At 39.4% G+C, this 12,782-nt stretch overlaps 2 protein-coding genes across 2 annotated transcripts in view; both read right to left on the bottom strand.

Annotated features, from left to right (window-relative positions):
- Nucleotides 1–12,782, bottom strand: part of LOC134537381 (uncharacterized) — an 843,397-nt gene that overhangs the window by 203,076 nt on the left and 627,539 nt on the right. The gene's annotated exons all lie outside the window — the stretch shown is intronic.
- Nucleotides 7,673–12,498, bottom strand: LOC134537369 (uncharacterized). The gene is made up of 5 exons (XM_063377726.1): nucleotides 12,356–12,498; nucleotides 10,030–10,154; nucleotides 9,531–9,619; nucleotides 8,705–8,782; nucleotides 7,673–7,857 (listed from the first exon to the last, which is right to left on the bottom strand). Exons 1-5 carry the CDS (start codon nucleotides 12,455–12,457, stop codon nucleotides 7,745–7,747), a joined length of 507 nt encoding a protein of 168 aa, XP_063233796.1. The 5' UTR covers nucleotides 12,458–12,498; the 3' UTR covers nucleotides 7,673–7,744.

Genomic DNA, 12,782 nt, shown 5'->3' with positions numbered 1-12,782 from the left:
TATCTCTAAAGAGAAGTGAAGCACTTCCAGTAACAGTACACTGTAGGTATGAATTAGCGCACTGGTATCGATATCTCTAAAGATAAGTGAAGCACTTCCAGTAACAGTACACTGTAGGTATGAATTAGCGCACTGGTATCGATATCTCTAAAGAGAAGTGAAGCACTTCCAGTAACAGTACACTGTAGGTATGGATTAGCGCACAAGTATCGATATCTCTAAAGAGAAGTGAAGCACTTCCAGTAACAGTACACTGTAGGTATGGATTAGCGCACAAGTATCGGTATCACTAAACAGAAGTGAAGCACTTCCAGTAACAGTACACTGTAGGTATGGATTAGCGCACAAGTATCGATATCTCTAAAGAGAAGTGAAGCACTGCTAGTAGCAGTACACTGTAGGTATGGATTAGCGCACAAGTATCGATATCTCTAAAGAGAAGTGAAGCACTTCCAGTAACAGTACACTGTAGGTATGGATTAGCGCACAAGTATCGATATCTCTAAAGAGAAGTGAAGCACTGCTAGTAGCAGTACACTGTAGGTATGGATTAGCGCACAAGTATCGATATCTCTAAAGAGAAGTGAAGCACTGCTAGTAGCAGTACACTGTAGGTATGGATTAGCGCACAAGTATCGATATCTCTAAAGAGAAGTGAAGCACTGCTAGTAGCAGTACACTGTAGGTATGGATTAGCGCACAAGTATCGATATCTCTGAAGAGAAGTGAAGCACTTCCAGTAACAGTACACTGTAGGTATGGATTAGCGCACAAGTATCGGTATCACTAAACAGAAGTGAAGCACTTCCAGTAACAGTACACTGTAGGTATGGATTAGCGCACAAGTATCGATATCTCTAAAGATAAGTGAAGCACTGCTAGTAACAGTACACTGTAGGTATGGATTAGCGCACAAGTATCGATATCTCTAAAGAGAAGTGAAGCACTGCTAGTAGCAGTACACTGTAGGTATGGATTAGCGCACAAGTATCGATATCTCTGAAGAGAAGTGAAGCACTTCCAGTAACAGTACACTGTAGGTATGGATTAACGCACAAGTATCGATATCTCTAAAGAGAAGTGAAGCACTGCTAGTAACAGTACACTGTAGGTATGGATTAGCGCACAAGTATCGATATCTCTAAAGAGAAGTGAAGCACTGCTAGTAGCAGTACACTGTAGGTATGGATTAGCGCACAAGTATCGATATCTCTGAAGAGAAGTGAAGCACTTCCAGTAACAGTACACTGTAGGTATGGATTAGCGCACAAGTATCGGTATCACTAAACAGAAGTGAAGCACTTCCAGTAACAGTATACTGTAGGTATGGATTAGCGCACAAGTATCGGTATCACTAAACAGAAGTGAAGCACTTATAGTAACAGTACACTGTAGGTATGGATTAGCGCACAAGTATCAGTATCTCTATACGTAACTCTGGAGTGAAGTTATTGCATCATCTTCTTACAGTTTGCTTTGAGATCTCACACATAGACGAAGTACAGTCTTGCTGCCAGCGTCCGCTAAAATCATTCTTCACTCTTAGTCTAATACAAACCTGTCTGGCTCCGATAACATATCGGTGTGTGTGAGAGCAGTACTTCAGCCCGATGCAGATTTCGGACTGGAGACCTGAGAGTGACAGTGAACGTGAGAACTTTTCATTGGGTTGGCACCAGTGGGCGTGGTCGTAGGACGTACCGCTCATGTGTGGAGGGTCACGGGTTCGAGTTCATCTCCCCGGCTATCCAGTCTCTTGCCAGTTGATTGGGAGACCACCACAATCTTGGCGAGTGCATCCTTAAACGTCTGTTCATACCCCTATGACCTACGCCAAACCCTTCACTTCTTTGAATCTTAATTTTTTTATATTTTTTCATCTAATGAGCTCTGGTTACTGATGAAGTAGGGCTCTCAGTTCTTGTGACCAAACTACCGATGAAGTGGGCAGCACAGATTCCATTTGAGTTGTTAGCTTAAAAGGTTAAGCTTATCTTAAAATTAATAGTAAAATATTTCTTCTTCAGTGTTTCACAATTATTCTTTTTTTTATTATTTTAAGCAAAGACTTCTATAATCATCTTTACTAGCGTGAATTCAAATTTAAATTTACGATAAAACATTTTTCACCAAATGTGTATCAGCTCAACTGATTTCGTTAAAATTTCATTAAAAATTATTTTAGAGCCTGGTTGGACTCCTTATTGAAAAATCCTGCAATAATTTGCAAATATCGACTGCATCAAAAATTGTATACGTCAAGAAATGTTTTTAAAGTTAGACCTCTATCAGAATTACATTCAGTTTTTATTTATTATTTGAACTTTTAACCCATTATTCATTTAAATTCTTTAAAACCTTTTTTAAAAAAATATGTAATTTAGTTACTTAATTAATTTTCAGATATACTCCCTAGTAAACTTATGGCTTATAATTTTAAAAAATTGGCATTTTAATTAGACTATAAAAACATAATCTGGACTATACATTAATAAGTAAAAAAATTTCAAAAAAATTATAATTATCTTAGTTTTTTAGATTATTCTCTAAAATTTACTTACAAACCTTATCGAAAATGTAATTAATATGTGACCATTGTTTTTTAAATTAGGTATTTTAACTCTTTTAGTTAAAAAGTAACCAGAAATCACAAACTAAAGAAAAATTTATTGCTATTAAAAATCTTTATCTTATATAAAAAACCGAACAAACTAATAAATTATTTGATCTATTACTTAAAATATTATTATATAAATATAATATACTTTTCCAATTTTATATAAAATTTCGTTTTTAGTAATTCTTAAACATTTTCTCAATTCAAATGAATGTTGCGAAGTTTATTTAGTAATCACTAACTCCTGGCTAAAGCCATAATTGCGTAATCAGTAATATTTCTGTAAATACCAATGCTTAAGGAAAATAACTTACAAAATACATTTTTATTTTACATTCCTTTAGTCAATAACCTAAAATATTTAATTAAAAATTATATTTTCTTTGCTTGTTTGTTTGATAAGTGCAGTCAATAAATTCCATTCGACTTATTTATATAGTAATGTTTTTTTTTTTAATATTGTCTCAGTGAAAAACTTATTTTGGTATTTTGCTTTTAAAAACAAAGCATGGACACTTAATTTTTGGTCTGAAATGTATAATATACTATGTGTACAAAACCATGCATCTTATAGTAACATATAATTTATCCATCATTAATTAAAACTGCAATAAACATTTATAAATAAATTAAATTTTGATAATTTTTGTTTAAATGGTATTTTTGTACTTTTAATCCACTCGTTTGATTATTATTTGATGGTTGTAAATATTTTAATTTGTTCCCAATACTTTCTTGTTCTCTCAGTATTGATTAACGAACACCTTACTGTGTCTTGATTCATTAGTTATGTAGTAGAAAAAGTTTATATTTTTATTTTACGGTTTTATTCACAAAACGCGTCGTAATATTTTTATTAAAAATTTGATGCAACTTCTCCTTATCAGAATCTTGTTTTAAAAGAAAAAAGTGGACGTAAAGATTAAAATCTGACAAGGCTTATGGTTACGAATTGGTTATCTTTGATGCAAACGAAAATGTTTGAAGCTGCACAGCCAGAAATAAAATTATTTGTAACAAGGTAAACTTCTTCCAACGTAAAACATGTGCGTGTTTTAAATAACATTAATACATATTTGGAGCTTGACGTGCCATATATGAAAATAAACACAGAACTATGTGTTTTTAGGTTCAAATATTATTATTATCACTAGTGATTACTCCCGTAAGAAGCAATGTCAACCTGGTATACTCGCGAGTTATTATGACTTCAGTCTCTAAGAGTCCAAGTTCAGTGACGTAAAGAATATTTTAATTATCTTAATTTATATCTCTTTTCTTTGATAATAAAAAAAGATTTACTAGAGGTTTGAAGGCTGCGTGTTTGTACACGTGACACAGTCTAATTTAATGCCCCACAATTAAATGAGCCACCTGTTTGTTTGTACAGTGTAGGATATATAATAGTTTATACTCATATGGTCACTAGTGAACATACAATAAGATTTACTCATGTCATCAACGATGCCAGTATGTTAAAAGCTGAGTGAAATAGTAGTATAAAACAATAATATTATTTAATAATAGAAATTTAGACATGGAACAACTGTTTGTTAATCTATATTACTACGGTATGTGTATCAAAGTCATAACATAAAATCTTCGATTACGTTTATGTGATGTATAAAGATGACAGGTAAAAATGTAGTAATTTACAATAATTATTAAAACTGAGTAACAAAATTAACAATAATTAAATTTATGTTAACTTTATATGTTGATTAAACAAAACCTACAAGCTCAGAGTTGATTACAATGATTATGATACAAACATACTAAAGTAATCAATAAGCATTAACAGAGCTTTATGTGATCATAACTGTTCATACAATAACTTAAATTCAGGTCGTTCCACCCCTCACAACTCAAAGCTCCAGGAAAAAAAATATGTTTTTAGAATAAATGAGTAAGATGTTTCTGGTCTTATGTATAATGCATACACTTGAATGTGCGTTTGGAAGTGGCAATTGATATAATTTTCCTCCACTGGAAACCACTCCATGAACTAAAGTATTTCTAGTGCTCTTTATTTGGCAGAAATTCTTCTAACACATTCCTGTCAACGCATTGAAAAAAGTATAAGCTGAACTTCCAAAAAAAGAAAAAAAAAACTCTGCACAACCTGATCTCCTGAAAGACCAAAATAAACCTCAGTAATACTCGTCCAAAAGCAATGGGAATTCAGATGAACGTCAAAAAATATTTAAATAACCTATATTCTACAACCATGTTACACGATCCTCAACTTCTGAGTGGCAATATGGATAAGGACAAGCGAATTATTCCATAGATGTTCAGGAAGCTCGATAAAAAAAAAACGTTGATTTTCACGAAGTTATCTTCCAGATTTGGAATAAATGTTCTCTCACTTCATAACCAACAAAAAATAACTTTTTCCACGCGAAAATTCTGTAAACTGTTCAACACAGCCAAACCATGTACCACAACCTTCCACCAATGGGGTACAAGATTTAAGAGACCCGGGCGACGGGCCCATGGTACACCATGTGCAGGGAATATTAAAACTTGCTATGCCATAGTAGACACACGGCACAACTTAGCACAATCCACAATACGTACCAGCTGCGAAAATTATTCCAAGTACTAATTTCACTTTCGGGTTTTTCATTTCTCTGGTGCGGGCATGAATTACGAGCGAAGATTTCGTTTTTTAATAATGAATAATGTTACGAATTTCACTCAGAGACGTGTCGCCTGTTGCAAATACAACTGAACATATAATCAATTCGAAAAAAAGGGGGTTGCAAAGAACTCCAGTTAGAGAATTGCAGTACATAAAATTTATCACGCACGAAAAAAACCTCTAAACCTAATTATGAGTAGGAATTTGGGGGAAGAATTTCAACTGGTAAAAAAAGACAGTTTTCATTCTGTGTGGTGAATATGTCAAGAACTGTTCAGTGCATAGACTGTAATGTTGGACCCATGAAGTGTGGGTCACTAGTTACTGTTCTGTTTTATCATTGTGATCATTTTAGTGCAAGTACATCATTGTATTTTGATTTTAGTTTATACTTGAATTTCTTATGATTCATTTGCTGGTTTTTATTGATTGTTTCGTTCGGCACTACATAAAAATATTATTGGTACGCATTATTTTTTATAAAATAATAAATTTAAAGCATGTGGTTTATTTATAAAAAATATTTAGAATATATGAAGATTTATAAAACCCAAAAATGTACACATTAAAATTTTTTTGATGTAAATACATTAGTTTTAACTTAAATATCTGGCACTACCTTCGCTTTCTCTAAATAATTTGTGCTGTTGGGTAGCAGTTATTGCCTAGCATAGAAGAGACACTTTAAGAAACATGCGATGTTTCTGAGAGTATCAGAATGCTTCGAAACGATAATAAAATACAACCCACGTTGACCTTTAACTACAACTAGTAAATAACATAAATACACAATTCCAGTGATTTAATTCCATTACTGATTATTCTTTGCCAGTTAATGTTTAAAACAAAATAAAAAATTTCTTTATTTATGATAGAATAAACTTTAAAAAGGCAAACGCTGATTATAGGGTTGTTATATCCAAAAGTACTAGGTTCTCTGAAATATTAAATAAAGGAATGAAAAACTCAGATGTATCAGGATTTGAAAATTTGAAAAATTATTAGAGAGAATATAGATGCAAGAAAATAAGTTATCAAGTCATAAATAATTAATGGTTCATTAGTAACAGTTCCATCTATCTTCAGAGATAATCGTGTACATATCCATTTATCTTAGGTTTCACACAGCGATATAATTTTTTGGGATTATTTTCAACTTTTTTTGGAGCCGATATTTTTTTATCACGAACAATGAATGACATAGTCTCTTAACTTTTGGGGAGAAAAGGTCATAATATGTTAAATTCTTATTACGTTTATACAATTTATAAAAGAGTTTTCTATATTTTAATTTTCTAACGGGTTATTTAGAGTATCAATGTTGAAAGCTAGATGTAGTTTTCTCAGACATAGGTATAAATAATTAATATAATAATTAAATAAATCTCTCAAATAGTCAACCATTGTATTGATATCATTGAGATTGTAGAAATCGGACACAAATCCCTTGAATAGCATTAAGCAAACCAGGGGGGTCAGCAGTCTTATAGTTTCTTAAAGAAGAGTGTGAATTTTGTTAACTTATTGTAGTGGTATTGGAAATATTAAAAACATGCGTATTTGCCTAATCAACTACTGGTGTATTACAATCATCCATTATAAGAATATCAGCTTGAGCATTTGCAAAATTCATATGTAAATTCTTCAAAATAGGAAGACTAAATTAAGACGGAAGTACGACAGGTAATATAATAATATTTCCGAGGTTAAAGTATTTAGACTGTGGTATTTTTATTTTAATCCAGACATGATCAACACATCGGTAATCAAAACTGTTCATCGGTCAAATGGTTTTAAATTTATGTTTGTTAACTGCAGACAGATTACAACTACCTGTGTCCATCCGTGTCAAATTTCTAAAGTTTGATTATTATCGCTGAAGTAGTTAGATTTAATACTGTCGCCTACTGATTGAACCATGTTTCGGTAAGGTAATATTTCGATGCGTGAATAACAAAAATCTAAATTATTCTTAACTATTTATACATAGTCTATATATAAAGCGATGTGTGTATGTATGTTCCCTATGGACTCCAAAATGGATGGACCAATTTTGATGAAATTTGCAGGCAATCTTTAGATTAACCCAGCGGGTGATCCCGTCATTGGTGTGTGTGTGTGTGTGTATATATATATATATATATATATATATATATATATATATATATATATATATATAAACAATTTTGATTTATATTTTCAATAGAAATCAAAATAAAATTAATTTTTTTAAAAGATTTTGAATATTCACAAATGAAAGCGAAATTAGGATCGCTAGTCTAATTACGAAAGTTGGATCGGGAATCGATTCCAGCGCTGTTCGCTTCTCGGTCGCGCGCTCTCGGGAACTAGGACCAGGAGGGGACGAAGGTCTTCACCTCGTGGCGCCGAGGGTGCAATAACACAGCGTGTGGGTGAACTCAGACTTTATTATCCACGCGAACAGAGCGAGTGCAGGAAGAAAGAGGCAGTGGTCGTCGCGTCTACTCCGGGCACTCGGAGTACAGGTCAGCAGGGCCCGGCAGGGCAGCGATGGCGGCGGCCTTCTCCTCGGGGGTCAAGGTCACTCCGTCCTTGTACAGCGCGATGGCGATCTCTGCAACCACAACCACAACCACAACCACGCGTCAGCACCTGCTGCTGCGGTGTCGCAGTTCTCCGGACAGCGCGTCTGTGGTCCCTGCGCGGCGCCACTGAGGAACCACGCCACGTCTACGAGGTGAAGGTCTCACATCAGCTGGACCTCAACACCCCGTTGTAAGGTTACACGAACATCACCAAAATGAATATTACACATCTGTGTTTGTCAGTAAATAGGTTACAGCATTTTCTTGGTTTATGGGTGCAGGCCAGGTCATGATGTTGTCTTGCGAGTCGCAAGACAATTACATGACACGGCCTACGCCCAGAAGCCAAGAAAATGCAGATAATGGCCGTGAAAGCCTGCGAACTTAATTAATAAGTTATAGATTTGCGCACCCATACCAGCAGTTATACAGATATTTGATGAGTAATATATATTTGTTTTAATACATTAAATTGATCAAGCTATAAACCATTTCACCTAAAATTTCTGTCCATAAGCCAAAGCTTGTAAGTCCAGTGTTTCACTGGAATTGCGTGTCTGACGTAAAATCACAAAGTTATTATTTACAGGTTAGCCAAACTAGCACGTGTAATAAAGTGAAATATATAAATTTCTTATTTTAACTGTTTTTTTTATATACAAAAGGACCAATTAAAATAACCGTGACAAGTGAGAAGAGAGGAAAAAAGGGCCAAGTTTGAATGAAGAATATATGAGCAAAGAGTAGGTCAATATCACAGTGAAGGTTTGCCTTTGGCTTGAATTGAGGACGTTTATGGAGCTTCAGCTGTTTGCCAGAGCTTGGCTTGGCTTGGCTTGACTTGGCTTGGCTTGTGCCAGCCTGCAGGCCACTCACCGCTGCCGATGTCCACGCGGCACTGGTGGTAGACCAGCCACTTGCCCGGGGAGATGCCGACCACGTCCCAGTTCACATCTGGAAACATGACACCAACTGATAACTACTATCTACTTCAGTCGGTCGTGTAGACAACTGAAGTGAACGAGGACTTCATCAAACATTTATTCCATTGATAACTGCACGACTGAGGTACATGAGCATGATAGTGAGGAGCGGTCATTCTTTTTTTATTAACTATGGTTTGATTCGGAGTCTCACCTTCCTTTTCTATTTTGTCCTTTTTCTCTTCATTTCTATTAGGTAAGGGCTTTATGTGTAAATTTAACACTAAAACTGTCTTGCAATTATTATCCTGGTACTAGTGATCTAAAGAGATATTTACAAATTGTGACATAATTGGTACACAAAAACGTACAAGTGATAATAATATATAAACAAAACTTTAAGGTCCTTTTGCTTCCATACTAAAATTGTAGTAAAAAAAGGGTAATAATATTTGTGATCAAGAATCAATTACACGAGAAATGAAGTTGTAAGTATACGGAAAAAAAGCCCTAGGCTATTTAGTAATGACAATAAAATTGAATCTAAACATCAACATCGCGGATGAGACCCTACCTTTAAGTCTCATAGACAGCGAAAACATTCCTTGAATGAAACTACAAGAGAGATAAGGACGATCAGTAGGATGTTAGAAGTAACACTGTCCATCCACGTGTTAGATGTAACTTGCAGAACATGAACGACTCCCCTGCAGAGTTGCGGCTAGAGACACCGCTAGTAAATACAGCGTGTAGTACTGTGTGGCGAGACAGACACTCACTGTTGTCCAGACCGACTCTCTCTCCGTGATACCGCCCGGAGTGTCCGGTCTCGCTGATGTGTCCGTGACTGGTCTCCCAGGCGCCGGCGCTGCGACCAGACAACACTTTACAACACTGCACTGCGTACATCTGTGAAGAGTCACATATATCATCATAAAGTATATAGGTAATTTGTGTACGGGTATTTATTAGCAGTTAAATTATTAAGGAAAATTTTTCCTATTAAAAAAAATTACACAAATTAAAGTTGCGTGACGATATATACAGATTTACCTATTTTATGTCATCTTTAGCAACACCATTGAAACAGACTCTACATCACTCATCTTCATGATGAGCTTTGAGAACGATTAAGGATTATTAGTACTTAGCTGTTACAGGTTTCTAAGAAACATTTGTATTTCTCCCAGCAAATATTTTGTATGGCAAATGAATGCCGTTTGAATTAATATGGTTTTAAAAAGTATTTGGTGGTGTGGTGGCACCGAGCACACTTACGTGACGTTGTACTGGTGGATTACGTAGTTGATGACGTCACCGCTGCGCTCCAAGGTCTGGTTGCCGCACTTGTACTTGCCGTTGTACTTCTTGGGCCAGGCGATGGCTTTCCACGTGCCAAGGATCTGGTGCAAGGACAGGACACACGTCAGCCTCGCTACGTCCTCCTGTTGCCAAGTGCAGCTCGGATATGTGTACCAGAGATGTCCGTTCTTATTGACATTGTCCAATGGTCCTTTTTGAGCCTTTACTTTCGGTAGTAATTTGTTTTCAAAAACGTCAAATAAATATTTATATACTTACAAATAATTACCAAGTGATCTATTACAACTATACAACTGTGGTAATTTTAACTCCAAATAGATCAACAGTGTGATTTGCATTTAAATAATAAAAATAAAATTTAAACAAGCTATGGTTATCGAAGAATTGCTGAACAAAAAAAAAAACAATCAAGCAATGCTTCGTGGGAGACTTTTAGAGATTTGAGAGGGGATTTAAGGAATGCAGTGACTTGTTAAACATGAGAAGGAACAATACAAATTGTGATCTGTATTTGGTCATCAAATAACACATACTCGTAAATTTGTTTTAAATATATGGACTACTATGTTATTAACTAGCATCTGCACTATAAAAAGCCCTAACCTTGCTCTTAAATGTAATTTCCTTCGTGCATTAACCAGAATGTCAAATTCTAAAAAATTGTTACACGTCAAGAAATAACTGGCAGCAGACGTTGCCTTGGTAATTTCAAAAGACGTGGCCTCATAAATACCAAAAGAAGAGGCCCCAGTGGTGCCAACAGAGGGCCCCAGTGGTGGCAACAGAGGCGGCCCCAGTGGTGCCAACAGAGGCGGCCCCAGTGGTGCCAACAGAGGGGTCCAGTGGTGCCAACAGAGGGGTCCAGTGGTGCCAACAGAGGGGTCCAGTGGTGCCAACAGAGGGGTCCAGTGGTGCCAACAGAGAGCCCCAGTGGTGCCAACAGAGGGCCCCAGTGGTGCCAACAGAGGGGTCCAGTGGTGCCAACAGAGGGGTCCAGTGGTGCCAACAGAGGGCCCCAGTGGTGCCAACAGAGGGGTCCAGTGGTGCCAACAGAGGGGTCCAGTGGTGCCAACAGAGGGCCCCAGTGGTGCCAACAGAGGGCCCCAGTGGTGCCAACAGAGGGGTCCAGTGGTGCCAACAGAGGGGTCCAGTGGTGCCAACAGAGGGCCCCAGTGGTGCCAACAGAGGCGGCCCCAGTGGTGCCAACAGAGGCGGCCCCAGTGGTGCCAACAGAGGCGGCCCCAGTGGTGCCAACAGAGGGGTCCAGTGGTGCCAACAGAGGGGTCCAGTGGTGCCAACAGAGGGGTCCAGTGGTGCCAACAGAGGGGTCCAGTGGTGCCAACAGAGGGGTCCAGTGGTGCCAACAGAGAGCCCCAGTGGTGCCAACAGAGGGCCCCAGTGGTGCCAACAGAGGGGTCCAGTGGTGCCAACAGAGGGGTCCAGTGGTGCCAACAGAGGGCCCCAGTGGTGCCAACAGAGGGGTCCAGTGGTGCCAACAGAGGGGTCCAGTGGTGCCAACAGAGGGCCCCAGTGGTGCCAACAGAGGGCCCCAGTGGTGCCAACAGAGGCGGCCCCAGTGGTACCAACAGAGGCGGCTCCAGTGGTGCCAACAGAGGCGGCCCCAGTGGTGCCAACAGAGGGGTCCAGTGGTGCCAACAGAGGGGTCCAGTGGTGCCAACAGAGGGCCCCAGTGGTGCCAACAGAGGGCCCCAGTGGTGCCAACAGAGGGGTCCAGTGGTGCCAACAGAGGGGTCCAGTGGTGCCAACAGAGGGCCCCAGTGGTGCCAACAGAGGCGGCCCCAGTGGTGCCAACAGAGGCGGCCCCAGTGGTGCCAACAGAGGCGGCCCCAGTGGTGCCAACAGAGGAGTCCAGTGGTGCCAACAGAGGGGTCCAGTGGTGCCAACAGAGGGGTCCAGTGGTGCCAACAGAGGGGTCCAGTGGTGCCAACAGAGGGGTCCAGTGGTGCCAACAGAGAGCCCCAGTGGTGCCAACAGAGGGCCCCAGTGGTGCCAACAGAGGGGTCCAGTGGTGCCAACAGAGGGGTCCAGTGGTGCCAACAGAGGGCCCCAGTGGTGCCAACAGAGGGGTCCAGTGGTGCCAACAGAGGGGTCCAGTGGTGCCAACAGAGGGCCCCAGTGGTGCCAACAGAGGGCCCCAGTGGTGCCAACAGAGGGCCCCAGTGGTGCCAACAGAGGCGGCCCCAGTGGTACCAACAGAGGCGGCTCCAGTGGTGCCAACAGAGGCGGCCCCAGTGGTGCCAACAGAGGCGGGGTCACTCACCTCGCTGGAGTCCAGGTTGTCGACGGCGGGCGGGTTGTGGCACTCGCCGAGCACTGCGGCTGCCAGCGCCAGCACCAGCACGAGAGGAGCGATGACGGCCATGTCTAGTCTCGGAGTTCAGGTCCCAGCAGTGCCGGGACCCCGCCGCCCCGCCGATATATACCCTCCCCGCGGCGAGACCTCGTCCCTGATTGGTCGACGACTGCCCGGGTCACACCGGGGTCACACGCGCGGAGAAACATCCAGCCCTCACCCAGGTTCCATACAGAGCTTATCATCTGTTGATTAGATCATCAGCTGCGTGAATACAACCAAAATTATTACAAACAGCGGAAATTTTTAGGTTATGTCAAGCTACTGTTATTCTTCAAGTGTACAAATTGAGTGCCTGTCTGTTTGTATAGTAGGGTGCACTTTGTCTTCGTTG

This window comes from Bacillus rossius, chromosome 12 (assembly GCF_032445375.1).
Source record: "Bacillus rossius redtenbacheri isolate Brsri chromosome 12, Brsri_v3, whole genome shotgun sequence".
Classification (NCBI taxonomy): Eukaryota; Metazoa; Arthropoda; class Insecta; order Phasmatodea; family Bacillidae; genus Bacillus; species Bacillus rossius.
The sequence above is the reverse complement of the archived record's forward strand: the minus strand, read 5'-3'. Positions and strand labels throughout refer to the sequence as shown.

Excerpts from the sequence above, each read along its gene's own strand:
- LOC134537369 (XM_063377726.1), bottom strand. The coding sequence starts at position 12,457 with ATGGCCGTCATCGCTCCTCTCGTGCTGGTGCTGGCGCTGGCAGCCGCA. Across the intron at positions 10,155-12,355 it reads ACAACCTGGACTCCAGCGAG|ATCCTTGGCACGTGGAAAGC; the intron begins GTGAGTGACCCC and ends TCCTTGCACCAG. Across the intron at positions 8,783-9,530 it reads GAGAGTCGGTCTGGACAACA|ATGTGAACTGGGACGTGGTC; the intron begins GTGAGTGTCTGT and ends TCATGTTTCCAG.